The 16,821-nt window shown below is 38.8% G+C and overlaps 1 protein-coding gene across 3 annotated transcripts in view; it reads left to right on the forward strand.

Annotated features, from left to right (window-relative positions):
* RDX (radixin) overlaps positions 1–16,821 on the forward strand; it is a 58,952-nt gene that overhangs the window by 27,405 nt on the left and 14,726 nt on the right. For 2 of the 3 annotated variants that reach the window (XM_084781881.1, XM_084781882.1), the window contains exons 10-14: positions 1,762–1,892; positions 9,118–9,278; positions 10,549–10,641; positions 13,635–13,874; positions 15,201–15,361. In XM_084781881.1, the coding sequence (XP_084638007.1) occupies positions 1,762–1,892; positions 9,118–9,278; positions 10,549–10,641; positions 13,635–13,874; positions 15,201–15,361 (786 nt within the window). Of the gene's footprint in view, positions 1–1,761; positions 1,893–3,351; positions 3,546–9,117; positions 9,279–10,548; positions 10,642–13,634; positions 13,875–15,200; positions 15,362–16,821 lie in introns of those variants that run through there. The other variant, XM_084781883.1, reaches the window with a different exon arrangement.

The following is a 16,821-nucleotide window of genomic DNA, read 5'->3' on the forward strand; positions in this document are numbered from 1 at the left end:
TAAAATAATTCTTTTAACATGTTGATTTTTAAAAAATGGGCATTGACTGCTTTGTCTCCATGATGTATGTGTACTACATACATGCCTGTGCCCACAGAGATCATAAGAGGGTGTCATATCCCCTGGATCAGAAGTTCCAAATGTTTATGGCCTACCATGTACATGCTGGCAGTTGAGGTTGAGGCTTCTGCAAGAGCTGGTGCTCTTAACCACAGGGCCAGCTCTTTAGCCCCAGGCCTTCGGTTTCTAAATGTGGTGAGGTTTATTAATTAGCAGGAGGCATACTGATCTTTCAACTTCTGTATCAGTCTTGGTGTATCAGAAAGTCACCACCACCGACTCTTGCTGACTTATGACAGCTCTCCTCCAGAGTTCCACACTTTCTTTCTTGGGAGCAGATGCATGCCCAAGATCTGCAGAAATTTCCAAATTCTACAGTTAGAAAAAGTACTTTGATGGTATAGTTTTGTAATATGCCTGAAATTCAGAACTGGCACTAGGTGGCGATGATACCATTTTGCACGTATTAAGGAAATGTTAGAGATATAATCACTTAGGTGGAAAAAAATACTATCGTTGAAGTAGTAATTAGAACATTGAGCACATGCAGTAACAGCTTGGTGTTTTTTATCTTTTTGGTTTTGGACACCAACATGGAGTTTCACCAAAGCTAGGCTCTTGCTAGATGCCTAATGATAGATTTTGGCTGTATTAGCCTCCCAGCTCCTCTCCCCGAAGTGATTTTATCATGTCTTGTGATAGACACAGCTAAATCTTCATGGCTTTGTTTCTCCCTTTTACCAGTATTAAACACTTGGTGCCATCCTAGTGGAATTGTGAAAGGTGATGACTTACTTGTCATCTTCTATCGAGGTATAAATAGGTTGTACCCAGAAATTAAGTTTGTATTAAGTTACTTATTATTTTAAATAACTTTACTTTATGTACATGGGTGTCAGATCTCCTGGAGCTAAATCTTCATGGCTTTGTTTCTCCCTTTTACCAGTATTAAACACTTGGTGCCATCCTAGTGGAATTGTGAAAGGTGATGACTTACTTGTCATCTTCTATCGAGGTATAAATAGGTTGTACCCAGAAATTAAGTTTGTATTAAGTTACTTATTATTTTAAATAACTTTACTTTATGTACATGGGTGTCAGATCTCCTGGAACTGGAGTTAGAGACACTTGTAAACTGCCATGTGGGTGCTGGAAACTGAACCTGGGTCCCCTGGATAGGCAGCCACTGTTCTTAACCACTGAGCCACTTCTCCAGCCCTGCGTTACTTTATTTTTAATGGTTGGAAATCATTGACCTCTCATACTATTTTGCTATTGAAAATACTTGTATGTTCTCTTTAAGCCTTCATTATATCCCCATGGAGGGCCCCTGCTAACTCAAAGAATTCCCTTGAGTTGTGGCAATGGGTAAAAGCAAGCTATTAAGATGTTACATATACTTTGCTTTGCATGAAGAGCTCCTGAGTTTTTTCCTCCCTGAGTTGGCTTTGAGATCATGCTTTTGGATACTTGGCTACTTGTTTTAAGTTATAAAACTGTACTGTGTGTATGGTGTGTGTGTACATGACATGTTAGTATGTAGTATAGAGTTGTGCTAGATACTGAGGGATATATAGTGAATATATTGGAAAATGTTAAATGCTTATGCTGTGCTTTTTAAATTTGGTTTAGAGTTAGTAAAAATAACTTAATTTGTTTCTACCCCTTTATTTGTAACTTATGGGTTGTAATTTCTTTAAGGGCGCAATTAGAGAATGAAAAGAAGAAAAGAGAAATAGCGGAAAAAGAAAAGGAAAGAATAGAACGTGAGAAGGAAGAGCTCATGGAGCGCCTAAGGCAAATTGAAGAGCAGACAATGAAAGCCCAAAAAGGTAAAAGGGTTTTTTTGAACAGTGAATTCAAGATTATTACTGTGATAAATAAGGTATTCAGCTCCAGAAACATTCACACTCATACACAGACATGTCGTGTTGCTGGTTTGCTTTTGACACGGTAGATGTACTTCGTATTCTGCATGTAGCCAGAGAGCTGACATACACAGAAAGGGCACTGTTTACATTGAGTGACTTCTAGGATACATGACTTTAACAAAGCATTAGTGGAAAGAACAGAAGAAAAAACTTTTTTGAGCAAATTAAACTGTTCCTTCCCAAGCAGCAGCATCTTAGCAAGTAGTGTGAACTTACTCTGTTTATAATGCCTTTGCCTAACAGTTAGGAGAGGTAGCCATTCATTTTTACTAGGACTGGTAGGTTGCTTAAGGTTTCATTCTTATACCCTGCTCCTGAGTGAAGGAGATACTGTTCAGAAGCACTCAGAACCGTTTTCTAGTAGGCTACCTACATGACTGTCTACAGTTATTCTAATTTCAGGAGGACTGGAACTATATTTTAGTAGAGACTGTTGTGGCTTTTTTCGGAGGGGGGGCATTTTCACTGTAGCTCAAACTGGCTTGAAACTTTGATGCTCCTGGCTCACACCTCACCAATGCTGAGATCACTGGCATGTGTGCCTCCTTACCAGATAAATGCTTTGGGCTGGAGATAGGACTCATTGGTAAAGTACGTGCTGTGTAAACATTTACACTTGAGTTTATGTGAGCATACATTAAGGTTGGAACCAGTAATCACAGTACTGGGGAAGCTGAGATAGGCAGATCCTGAAGTTGACTGTCCAGGCAGCCTCAGCAAATCAGTGAGATGGAGGGTGTGAGAGACTGTGTCTCAGAAAGTCAGGTAACAAGTTTTGCTAGACCTCTGGCCTCCATGCATGTGTACAAACCACACACAATAAAGTACATCTTTTAAAATGAGCTTTATTGAATAGTTAAACCTCACCTTTCACATCTACAAATTAATTCACTTCAAAACTGAAGGGTTCTAAGGCATTTGTAGACCACAAAGTGGCAACACCGTGTGATTCTTGAATTCCAAATTTGATGCTGTTTTTTCCTCTTTAGGTGTCCTTTTATCTTTTAGACATATAACCTACCTGGCAGTAAAGCCTGTGTAGATGATAGAAATACATGTATCAAACATTGATAGTGACTTACTTGGTTTGTGCTAAAGACCACGTTGTGCCTTTCAAGAATGCTGGGAAGAAACGTGGATTCAGGGGCTTCGGGCATTGCTCATTGGTTGGGATGCTTACTTAGATGTATGAGGCCCTCAGTTTGGTTCTTAGTACCACACATATGACCTCCTGCATTATACTGAAGATTGTTTAAAGAATGAAAATTTGATAGTAAAGATTGATTCATAGGACTTTTAAATTTATGTAACTCTTTTGAGAGAATAGCTACTTATTGAATTTTCAATCTCATTTATTTAGGATGTATAATAAAGGTTTTAATGGTTTACATACAGAACTACTCAAAGAAGCACTGAAGAGTATAAGGGACATAGAGCATAAAGAACATAGAGCACCTTTTTCAAGACAGTTGCAATCAGTCATCCTAAGGCAAAGGACATCTAGTGTATTTGTTGTTTTTCTAATAAAGCTCTCCCAGGCTGTCCTAAAACCTACATGATTGTCTTGTAATTTGTCCTAAGTTCTCATTCAAGAATTTGTCATGATATTTAACCTGTAATGTTTTGGGGGGTTGTTTTTTTTAGGAAAAATTTCTATTTCATTATCATTTTCTTTCTTTTAATGTTTATTGATGCTATTGTTTCAAAGGACTCATTATATAGAACGTAAAAGGTAGAAGCAGGTGTTCTAGAACATCTTGGAAGGATTGGATACCTGAAAGATGCAGTTACCAGACTTACCATTCATTTGCTACTCTAATAAATATCAAAATGAGTTTGGCTTCCGTAGAACAGAGTATGGAAGGGAGTTGTGGCCTAGTGATTTTATTAATTGTGGCCACATGGTAAGCACTGGGTACACTATACTGGATAGATGTGGTCCCTGCTTTGATGCTGCATACACCTTATTGGAAGATGGAGCAGTACAAATCACTTCATGTAGTTTGAATTTCTGTGGAGGGGCAGTCAGTCAACATGATACTGTTGTATTAGAATCAGTGTTTACAATCAGGAGCAAAGCAGAATTCTGTCATTAAGTCAGAGTGTGACCATGAGTGCATCATATTAACATCTTAGTTCTTAGGTTCCTAAGTTCTGTAATGGAAATAATCCTTAATTTAGCATTCTGGAATTGTTTTTAAGTAGTTTTAATTTCTGAAAACCTAAACATGATCTCAGTGAAGTACCAACAGAGAGGTCTGTGTGTGCCTGTTAGGAGGAAGCCTCAGTAGTTGGTTTCAGGGAAGTTTATCCCTATACCATGTAAACTGTACACACTATTGTAGCTTTCCAGAGCCAGATAATGAACAATACAGCATTCTTCCTTGTTTACTACTTCCTAGTCATTTGTCATCCCTATATAGAATTGCTTTCATTCTGATTTTTGAGATCTTAGATTTTAGTCTTACTTTTTTTCCTCATAGTTTTGTTGAGATACAATTGACATGCTATAAAATTACACTTAAATTGCACAGTTTAACACTGTTTTAATATGTTCAGAGTGTCCAGCTATCACCCCAGCCAATTTATTAAATCTGTCATCTCTAAGAAGAAATTCCATACCTACCAAGTAGTCACCTATTTCCTCCCAGTAATCCTTGCAGCCTTGGGCAACTGTTAATCCTTTCACTGTGGCTACAGATTGGCCTTTTCTGGACACATGACCGATTCTCTTTCTTAGCCTTGTATTTCCTTCCTTTCCTTTCCTTTCTTTCTTTCTTGTTTGTTTTTCGAGACAGGGTTTCTCTGTGTAGCCTTGGCTATCCTGGACTTGCTATTGTAGACCAGGCTGGTCTCAAACTTGCCTGCCTCTGCTGGGATTAAATCCACCTGCCTCTGCTGGGATTAAAGGCGTGCGCCACCAGGTCCAGCTTAGCCTTGTATTTTGAAAGTGCATCTGTGTTGTAACATACACTAACATTTCATTCATTTTAAATTGTTCAGTGGCATCTTTTTTATTCATCAATTCTTGGGTATTTGCCTTGTTTCTGCTACTTTGCTGTGTTATGTATAAGTTATGAACATACATGTATAGGTTTATTTTTATGTTTTCATATTACTGGCCACTTTGACATATTTTGAGACACTGCCCAATTAATTTGAAAGTGATGTATGTTCCCATAGCAATGTGTGAATTCTCTCTTATCTTCACCAGGATGTGTTAGTGCTTGTTTTCCTAAATGATTTACAGTGCTGTGTTACGGTTTGATTTAGATACCTCAGTGCCTGTTGATGTTGAATATCTTTTCAGGTGCTTCTTAGCTATTTCTATATTTTGAGGGTGATGGTATTAAATTTTTCTGCCCTCTGGTCAATGGAGTTTCTTTGTTGTTGTTGTTGTTGTTGTTGTTGTAAGGATTCTTACATGTCTAGGGTGTAAATTCTTTATTAAATAAATGATTTGCAGATATTTTCTTCTACTGAAGCGAGAACCTAGATGATGACCAGGGCTTGTCTGTGTCGGCGTCAAGTGCTGCCATGTGACAAGAGACTGTGCTTGCTCTCCCTACACTAGTGCTACGTGCTTCCTGGTGTCTCACTTATGTGTACGTTTGGGGAATTGGCAAATATATTGAAGGAAAATAGCATATAGGTTTTATGAGGCTGCTTTCCTTGTTTGCCCCTATGAGGAACTTTCCTCCTAGTTCCTGAAGAGTTCTTCAATCCCAGGCTCAACATCTTTGTCTTCCTGGCCCATTTAGAACGCTAATCCCAAGCTGGGGTGTTGCTTTGCCATTATTCCACTATTGGGGAAAGCAGATACTTTTTTCTTTACAAAATATATACACAGCACACATGAAAATGTTTTCTTATTTGTCACACAGAGGCAATTGACATATATCCTGGGGTGTTTTGTTTTAAGAGGAGATACTGCATATTTTCCAGGCTGGCCATGAATTCAAGCCAACTGACCATTCTGCTTTCACCTCCGAAAGTACTCAGGACTACAGGTGTACACCACTGTGCCTGGCTCCGTGTGTGTGGTGTGTGTGTGTGTGTGTGTGTATGTGTGTGTGTGCGTGCGCCTACTGTTTTATTTAAAATATCTCCATATACTCTTCACAGAAATCTTCACTTTTTTATGGTGACATATAATAATTTTATCATTGCTTAGGTATACTGTAGAAAATTAATTTTTTTTCATTCAGTAATGCACAACCATACTGTTCTATGAGTTCTAAAAATTGTGATTATTGAACTGTTATTTTTTCTTCTTAGATTGTATGCTTTCCCCAGGAAACCAATAATGTAGTTGTTGACAAACCGTTGCTTTAGAAAAGAGAAAGAAATGCTTAATATTTTGGCCTAATTTGTCAATAAGACATGTAGGGTTTTTTGTTTGTTTGTTGTTTTTTGTTTTTATGTTGTTACTGCAATATGAAAGCTTCTAAACTTAGTAAGAAAGTATTTGGGTTGCAAAATCATGTAATGCAGAGTTTCAAATATGAATGAGAACGAGAAGCTTGTGCAACTTTTACTAGTTTGAGTTTACATTAATTCTCCCTGTCGCCTCCCAATTACATAGTATAACTAGCCACACTAGGCTGACACGAGTAGGGACAAAAAACAGTTTGTCTTTGTGACTTTCAGTAGTTGTCTTGGAAGTGTTGATTTTAAATAAGCCAGGCCACATCCTTTGCCGTTATGCTACACCGCTAACATGGAAAGTTCTAGATTGTGTATGAACCAGATGGGGGGGAATTGATGTTTATTTTTTTATCAACTCCTTCACCAGTTTTGACTCATTTAGTAAATATTTTAGATGTGTGCATGATCCAAATTTCCTTCAAGTGGCTGTTGTGTGAAAGTAGTCATCTGTAACTTGTGCGTGGGCGCGCTGGTGACGTCTCAAAGGATGAAGAGACTAGTCCTGGGCTTGGCCCGTGGCCGAGGCTTGTTCATTCTTGTTCTAGTGCCCTCTGCAGACAGCTTCTCCACGTAAGGGCATGTGACTCCTCAAGTCTCTCTTTATAGGTGAGGCTAGAATACTGTTCACTTTAACTTTTAAGATTGCACTTGTGATAGACTTAAGAATTACACAAAAATCTACTAAATCTACCATTTTAAAAAAATGGATAATGCAGAAAGCTGATAGAAAATAACATTAGGGAGTATTTATATTAAAATTTAACTTGTAATCCAAACTTGTAAGAATTTTGTTATGAGATAAAACTTTTTTTTTTTTTAAACTATGGCAAACATAAAAAATTAGTGTTCTGCTGATTTTGGAGAGCATGGTTTGAGGACATGAGGAGTTGCTGGTATAACACTTTCAGCCTGCAGTGCCAACCTCTGCCTGCTAAGCTGTAGCTCCCCAGTCACTTATGTGCCCTTCCCTGTCAAGGGTCTAAGCTGTTTTGGATAGTGAGGAGAGTCATGGAGTATCTTCTTGTGATTGGCTTCTGCACTTAGTGTAATACCTACAGGACTCATCCATATTAGGACATATTTTAGAATCTCCTCCCTTTGGGGCTGAGCATGTGTTGATGGGCACATGTCTCTTTGAAATCCTGCTTGCAGTTTTTTACTCACTTGTGTAGGCGAATGATAGAGCTGTGAGGTTTGTGGGCTCTGTCAGCCAAGTAGGATAAGGGGAGCTTACTCTAGGTTAATTTGACCAAATTTTAAATGAAAATTCAAAACGAGCCATCATATAACTAAGCTGTGATAACATTCTGTACTGGGTACTTTTATAATTTGTAGCCAGATAGCTACATAGAATTTGTATGCTGTTTTGTCAAGAATTTAAAGCTTAGCCAGACTTACTTTTCTTCTCTAATCCTCAAAATCTGCCAGATCTCTAAATGAAATTCCTCATACTTGTTGTGACCAAAACAAATAAAATTGAGAATGTTAACTAAAATTTTGTCATCGCAGTTGCTTTCACATCTCTCTAAAGGACACTTAGACTCAGTATCTTAGGACATTACACTCCGTTCTCTCACAGAATTCTTAGTAAGCATTTGCCAAAATAATGCTTAAATTTAATGTTTTAAAGCCATCTAGTTTTTTTTAAAATGATTTTTTGTGTTAGTAATTTCCTTTCTTACTCAGTTTACTGTGATAAGAAAAACTTATGCTGGATACACGCACAGATTATAGTGCTTGCCAATCGCTTCCTTGTATATATATATGTGTGTGATGTAGAGATAGATAGATATAAGTGATATGTCACCTAAGGGCTTTTGTGTCCAGGTGTTTTTTCAAACTTAATATCTACAATCAGAATTGCCAATGGGTTATCAAAAAATAACAAAATAAACATCTCAATACCCCCAAATCTAAATGTTTTAAACTTACATAATGTCCCAAATGAAAATTGCACATTTGAGGTCATGCGACCGGTCTCAGTCATTGCAGAGGCACACTGAAAGCACTGCATCAGATTATGTTCAGGTTCTGCACGAAAGGTGCATATAAAACAAATGAATGTCATGTTAAAATGAGTCTTAGCTTTAAATTCTTTCACTGTGTACATTAAATATTGAAAATCCCCACAAACCTGAAATCCAAAACACTTTGAATCCCCATGAATTTCAGATGAGGGTTACTCGACCTGTGCTTAGTTTAGGTAAGTAAGACAACATATTTTAAACATAGGTTATCTTATGTACTAGACAAAGGTTGTGCCACTAGCTAGCCCCATAGGTCTTCAAATGCATTAATTTATAGATTTCTGCTAAGGCAAGCAGCGCAGTCTTGTCTTTTGGACAGCTCTAGTGATGGTACCCTGGGCCTGTACATCCAGGCAAGTGCGCTCCTGAGTTATTCCACCCAGGTTCCGAGCTTTTCTAATTCCCTTCGGTCAAAACTTAACAGTAGATTTTCAGAAAATTAACTATGTGCTTCTATTGTTTTGACACAGCTTGAATTGTCAGGGGCTTTCATGTCCTTGCAGTTTTGAGTTGCATCATTTGTAGAACTATTAGTCTTTACCAGGTTAGACTTGAAGTGTTCGTGTGTTTAGACCCATGTTGATCTTTAGACACTGCACATTTTGGCATGTTGCTGTAATGAGGATGATGAACTTAACCCGTGTTTGTGGGCTGGGTGAAATGTTCAACAGAACTAGAAGAACAGACCCGGAAAGCTCTGGAACTGGAGCAGGAGCGCCAGCGAGCGAAAGAGGAGGCAGAGCGGCTCGAGAAGGAGCGCCAGGCCGCGGAGGAGGCTAAGTCGGCGATAGCCAAGCAGGCTGCTGACCAGATGAAGAACCAGGAGCAGCTGGTAAGGCCTGTGCGTTCCCTGGAAAAGCAAGCCCAGGTGTATAGTGCCGTCTAAAAGCACGCCATAGGAAAAGTAGCAAAGCGACAGAAAGAAACTGAACATGTTATGTCTATGTGAAAAAAGTTAAAGAACCAAACCTTAGGACCAGGACAAGATATGATAAACGGGTCCATGTGTTTTATTTCTTATGGTTACTTTTTTTAAAAAATGAAAATAGATTTTCTTTCATATAATAGATTTTAGTTATAGCTTCCTTTTAAGTATAGACAATGGCCCACGAAGGATTTTCATTCATTTAGACCACTGGTTCCATTCTTCCTAATGCTGTGAACCTTTAATACAGTCCCTCATGTTGTGGTGATCCCTACCATAAACTTATTTTTTGTTACCTACTTTATAACTAACTTTGCTACTTTGTGAAATGTAGCATAGACATCTGTTTCCTAATGGTCTTAGGTGATCCTCGGAAAGGTCATTCAGAGGGATTGCAACCCACAAGTTGAAGCATTGACTCTGAATAGTCCCTGCAGTGGGACGTGCAGCAGTTTGTGCTTTAGATACATGGGCACAGCACGTTTGGTTTCTGGATGACAGCCATAAGCCATAATTGGTTGGAGTTTTGTTTATCTAATTAATATACTTCCAAAAAATGAAACTATTCATGACACAGATGAGATTCTGAGTATATGTATTAGTTCAAGTGTTTATTTACTGCATGTCTTTGAATCCTGTTTGTAAATAGAGTTTTGCTACTAACCCAGGCTGGCTTTGAACTCTTGTTCTTCCCTGCCCGACCTAAGTACCAAGAAAGCTTGGATTCCAGGTGTATGATAGCATACCTGGCCTTTGCTTTTTGAGCTTTTCAGTTTTTTTTCCTCTTTGAAAAGAGGACTGATGAGGAATCAGATGAGAGCCTTGATAAAATACCTTTAACATTACAGAAAATTACATAAATTTTATCTGTTTAATGATACAAGTTTAAAGTATAGCTTTTACACGTTGTAAGTTCTTACTGCTGAAGCATAAGTAATTGCCCATCTATACAATAAAAATGTTTTAACTTTGCCTTATATTTTTTCACTATCTCAAGAGACCATTGGAAACAAGCAGTAGACCCTCAGGAAATGCTGCCTTTTTAAAGTGGAAGACTAAGAGACTTAAGAGAGCCCACATATGTACCTGAAAAGTTTTTGACTGACTGATTGAACATAAAAGAATTATTAAAAATACTGTCTATAGTATTGGTAATATATAAACATTTCAATTTTAGGCAGCAGAACTTGCCGAATTCACTGCCAAGATTGCACTTTTAGAAGAAGCCAAGAAGAAAAAGGAAGAGGAAGCTACTGAGTGGCAGCACAAAGTAATCACTGTTCTGTTGTGTGCAGCTCTTTACTGAATAACTGCTCTGTTAGCGCGCCAGCAGTGTGCTTGGGACTGTACAGGGCTGATGGGAGACGAGCATATATGCTCCGCCACTGGCAGATGCGTGCGAGAGGTGATCAGTGTGTGTGAGAGTTAGACAGACATCTGGGAGATTCATAGGGTCTTGAGAAGTAAATAGATTTTTTGGGAGTCAGATTAAGGCTTGATGTGTTGTTGGTTGTTCCAGATAGAAAAAAACCTGGATGACTACAAGAAGTAGGAGTGAGCTGGGCGCAGTGGCGCACGCCTTTAATCCCAGCGCTCAGAGCCAGAGGCAGGTGGATCGCTGTGAGTTCGAGGCCAGTCTGGACTACAAAGTGAGCCAAGGCTATACAGAGAAACCCTGTCTTGAAAAAACAAAAACAAAAAGCTAGGAGTGAATATAACAGATTTGAGGATAGTCAGTAAATAGCTAACAGTCAAGTGTGAGTTCACAAAAGCTAGAATGTGTGGTGACAAGTTATAGAAAATCGAGTTATGAGGGCTTCAAATAAATGCTCTACTGATGCAAATTGGTGGGATGTATGTGTAGACATCAGGTTCTGAAGATTTCAGAACACAATTAGCACATTCAAGTAGGATTTCATAAAAACAACAACAACAAAAATCTTACCAGCTTGAAGTATGGATTGGAATTTTGGGTCCTTAAATTTCCAAAAGCTGTAGCAATGAAATAAGAATGAAAAGAAAGAGTTAAACATTTTGTGATAGACTGAAAAAGTCATGACAACTAATTACCCGACATGAGGGTGAGTTGGGGGCTGTAGGTTTATTTATTTATTTATTATGTTTGTGTATGCCTGACCAGCAGAAGAGGGTACAAGATCTCATTATAGATGGTTGTGGTTGCTGGGAATTGAATTCAGGACCTCTGGAAGAGCAGCCAGTGCTCTTAACCGCTGAGCCATCTCTCCAGCCCCGGGGTTGTAGTTTTTTGCTACTAGTAATATTTTTTCTTTTTTTTTTGTTTGTTTGTTTGCATGCTTTAATTATACATGGGCATTATGTATATCTTATGGACTGACATGCAAACATATATATTATATAGTCTGACCATATTTTCCCAGTGCTGTTCCCACTGACCCCCTTGCTCTTCTCACCTGATATCTCCTCTTCTACTTTTCCTGGGTTGTTTTCTTTTTAGTGGACCAATGAGTCTGTTAGGATGAAATATTATTTACAGGAATATGGACAGCTGCTTGCCAGTGGCTACACCACTGAGGAACCATCTCACTCAGCAACCATTAATTCCCTGCTGCATAGCGAGAGGTGGGCCTCCTGGATTCCTTTCCCCAGCAACCTTTAACTGCCTCCAGCTCTTAAGGGAGCACTGGATACTGTTGAGCTTTCTAAAGAGAATTCACAAGTTCAAAATCAAGCTTGTAATTAGAGGGATGAGTTTAATTCAGTAACATCAGCTAGTAAATACAGTTACAATTTTTATATCTAAGGAAGGTACATGAAATGCAGTGGTTTTTCTATAATAAAGTACTTTTACTTGTTTTGTTCTACTTTTAAACTTCTTTGTAGAAGTGTGATTTTTGGTGGGACATTTTTGATATGTGTGTGTATGCAAAAAATATACATATAAATATAAAAAGGGTAAGATGTCTAGTCTCCTGGTTATACTGATTTTGTTGTGAGAATTTTATAGATCCAGTTTAAAGAAGGATTTATGAACTTTAGAGACGAAAACTATTTTATTTTATTTTATTTTAGAGACAAAAACTTAAAACATTAGAGCTACATCCCATGAGCAATATAAAAATGCACAAAGTCAATAAAAATTAATATAAAAAGAAAATTACATTCTTAACAAGCTAGGCTATTATTTAAAAAACATTAGTATATATCTTTTCCTATTCCTGCTATGTATATAGTTATATTAGAAATGAAATCTTTCTGTTCATATAATTCAATTTTATTGAATATTCATCTCACTTAATGTTAGATTATATTTAGATTTCAAAATTTAACCAATAAATTTGGGAACTTGTAGGTAGGCTGCTATGCCATGTGCAAAGCAGGAGCAATAGACTCTTTGTTTGCTCTAAATCTTAACACCCTTAAGACCCTCAACTGATACTGGTTTGCTGGAGGTGTCTGTGCACTGCTCTTCTCTGTGTGTGTGTGTCTGTTGCTTCCTCGTGGTGTCATTCATTTTATCTTCGTATCCTGAGTATTTCCTGTAAACTGAAATGCGGCTCTAAAAGCTTAAGGAATTCTCCTAGGAGACCTCCATCGTTTAGAAGACCTTAGAGAGTCAGATAGTGTGTTCTTAATGAGACATAGGACAAGACTGGGAAGTGGGACTTCTCCAGGCCATCCAGGAAGTACTATCCTCCAAGTCATCAGTGATTTGGCCAGTTTGAGTTGTCGCTTGTGAGATGACACTCATCTTAACTCATCGTTAGGTTAGTGATTTTAATTGACCATTGTATTAGAGTAATGTCAGTCTGATTACGCCATTGACCGGATTATTTTTCTGCTTGTTGCCCAGATGTTGTCTATTAGTGTGACATTCTTCAGCAGTGTACAGATTAAGTTGTTTTCCACCAAGCATTTGCACGGCAGTTACAGAAACAAAGAATAAACCTGTTGGTTTTTTGAGACAGAGTTTCTCTGTGTAGCCCTGGCTGTCCTGGACTCGCTTTCTAGACCAGGCTGGGCTCGGACTCCCAGAGATCTGCCTGCCTCTGCCTCCCTGAGTGCTGGAATTACAGGCGTGTGCCACCGCACTGTTTTGTAGTAATAATATTTTTAATCAAGAGATTTTTTTTTTAAATTCTGTGCCTCCTACCTGCTGGACTTCTATAAAAATGGAGTTTTTACTAAAAGGACTGATTATTACTTTGAAATATAGTTTTTGTCACTAAGACAGAATAAATCATTTTTTATTACCAGTTTCACAAACTTATTTTCAATGTTCAGGCTTTTGCAGCTCAGGAAGACTTGGAAAAGACCAAAGAAGAGTTAAAAACTGTGATGTCTGCGCCGCCTCCCCCGCCGCCCCCCGTCATCCCTCCCACGGAGAACGAGCACGACGAGCATGATGAGAACAGTGCGGAGGCCAGTGCGGAGCTGTCCAGCGAGGGCGTGATGGACCACAGGAGTGAGGAGGAGCGCGTGACGGAGACCCAGAAGAACGAGCGGGTGAAGAAGCAGCTCCAGGTACTCAGAGCGCGAAGCTGCCTGCACAGTGAAATCCTTTGCATCTCCATCTAAATCAGCCTCATGAGCACTGCAGTTCTTAACATGGTCCAAGCTTGTGAGTGGCTTGTGTTTGTCCTGCAGTGTGATGGTCCTTTACTGTTTCCATTATACAACCCTGTTAGCAAGGGGCTTTGCTAACTTGTGAGTTTTCAATTATAGATTGGCTCATTTTCCAAGGAAGTGTGGTAGTACTTTGTCAAATGAAATTAGTCTTTAAAACAGTGATGTAGGACTGGATACATGGCTCAGAGGTTAAGAGCACTGCCTGCTCTTCTAGAGGCCCTGAGTTCAATTCCCAGCAACCACACAGTGGCTCACAACCATCTATAATGAGATCTGGTGCCCTCTTCTGGCCTGCAGGTGTACAAGTGGGCAGAACACGGCGTAAATAATAAATAAATAAATCTTTAAAATCAAAACAAAACAGTGATGTAATACTTGATACCCCATCCTTGATCTAAAATATTCTGTCATTATTCATAGTTTATAATAAAAGTTCAGTTTATTAAATGTACATTTTTATGTCAGAATAGAAAAAGTTAGCAATATTTAATAGTTTATAAATTATCTAATTTTTAAGTTGGTAAAATCTTAATAAAAAAAAGATAGTTACCTTAGCTGTATTAAGATTTCTAGAGAAAAAGACCATTAAAAAAAAATCTTATAGTAACTCCTTTAAAATGACTGCCTTGAACTTGATCAGTTGTTTCAGTATTGGATTAGAAAGTTAAAGTAGTTCAGACTAAATAAACAAAGGCTGCTGGGCAGTAGTGGTGCACACCTGTAATCCCAGCACTCTGGAGGCAGAGGCAGGTGGATTCCTGTGAGTTGGAGGCCAGCCTGGTCTACAAAGAGAGGCCAGGGCTACACAGAGAAACCCTGTCTCGAAAAACCAAAAAAGAAAGAAAGAAAGGCTTTGGGCATTCCTAGCATCATATCACAATTACTAAAAAAAGAAACTTGCAAGGCTGGAAAGATGGCTCAGCAGTAAGAACACCAGCTGCCCTTGCAGAGATGGCTCAGCAGTGAGAACACCAGCTGCCCTTGCAGAGGCTCCGAGTTCAATTCCCAGACCCACATGGCAGCTGCCAACGATTTGTAACCCCCATTCCAGGGGATCTCATACCTTCAGACACACTTGAAAATTAAAAAACAAAAAAAGCTTGCATACCACCCAGAAAACGATCCCACAGTGGAAAGATTAATATATTAAAAAGTCAGATTCTTTAGTCTGTTGTCACAATTTTATAACTTTATGTAATGTAATAATGTTTTTAAATGCAGGCATTAAGTTCAGAATTAGCCCAAGCCAGAGATGAAACCAAGAAGACACAGAATGATGTTCTTCATGCTGAAAATGTCAAAGCAGGCCGTGACAAGTACAAGACTCTCCGACAGATTCGGCAAGGCAATACAAAGCAGCGCATCGATGAGTTTGAAGCAATGTGAGAGCTGTTCTTGTGATACATGTCCTTCATAAGCTGAACCACCACCAGAGAAAAGCAGGCCTGTGCAGATGCGATGGAACGCATCCCACCTTGCCAAAGCACACCAGTTGACTGTGCTCCAAAGCAGAACACTGAAGGGCGCGCTTCAGCATTAAGGCAGTGTGATGTCATGTCTGGTCATTTTTCTTTTGTCCAGGGAATAGATAATGGATTTTGTCATCTCTTTGTACATTTTTCATGTTTTCTTTGTTTCATCATTTTTTCAGTTGAATATTAACACTAATGACCATGTCTGACAAATGTGTATGTGTGCTTTGAGCACTGTGTACATTTTAGGATAATGGTGGACATTTCAATGCATGTTTAGTTAATGAGCTCAGTTTTATTTGCCCTTTCCATGTTTACCCTGCATATATCTCCATGTTCACTCTCATGTTTTGTCAGTGTGGCCTTCTCATGCCCTGTCATGACAGCCATAATTCTGGTGTCATACAAAGTACCTACTGGAGCTGCTTAAATGAGGTGTTGGGGTGGACAGACACAGGGTAGAGGAGACATGAGTCATTGTGTAGAAGACTGCATCACAAGCCGATGAGAACACGGAGAGCATGGGATGCAGCAGGTGCATAGTTATTACAGAAATCCCTTATGTGGTTGGGTGTTTGCTTTTCATTTACTTAAGTACAGTCATCTTTAACAGATGGGGTGATGAGTGTTTAATGTCCCATAAGCCTTTAGTGGTTTTCCTTGCCTGCCACTTCAGAGATGTAGCCAGTAGGCAGTCGCTCCTAGGAAAATTTATTGGTGAAGCACTGCCTGTGATTAAGCTGTCTCTGAAATAAATTCAGGTTTTGTTCTTAGGTTGATTTAGAAACACAAATGTCCAGTCAGAGATACTGCTGATGACAGCTGATTTTAATTGTAGTAAAAACAAACTTGAACCTTGAAATGAAAACATCAGTTCCAAGAAAGTACTACTACCTCACTCTACACCCGTGGTGACCGATTACATGCAGTGTGTGTGTGCTACATGTCTGTTACCATAGACAGTCTCCATCATGTCCTTCATTGAATACACTTTGGAGATTCCAGCGCTAATGTTGTAACTGCCTTTCTGTTGAATTGTTGAGATTGCATGTTCTCACTGGTATGTTAGTCCCGGAGGGGTGTTCTGTGTCTGAGGAAGTGGAGTAGCCCTTTGTGAGAAAGACACTGCCCTTGCACATGTGGAGCAGTCTCATCCTTATTTTTTGATGGGATAGGTACATCGTTTTCGCACATTTGGTTTCTAAATCATTGCTAATTTTATTTGCAATCTCTAAAAACAAATTTCATTTCAATTACGTCTTACTGAAGAAGTCTTTCCAGCCAGAAAGATGCTCTTATATTCTTTGATCATGAAGCACCTGAGGTCAAGATAATAGAAAGCCTTGTTTTCTCTGTGTGGTTCAGCTACT

This window comes from Acomys minous (genome assembly GCF_964271855.1).
Source record: "Acomys minous genome assembly, chromosome: 5".
Taxonomy (NCBI): Eukaryota; Metazoa; Chordata; class Mammalia; order Rodentia; family Muridae; genus Acomys; species Acomys minous.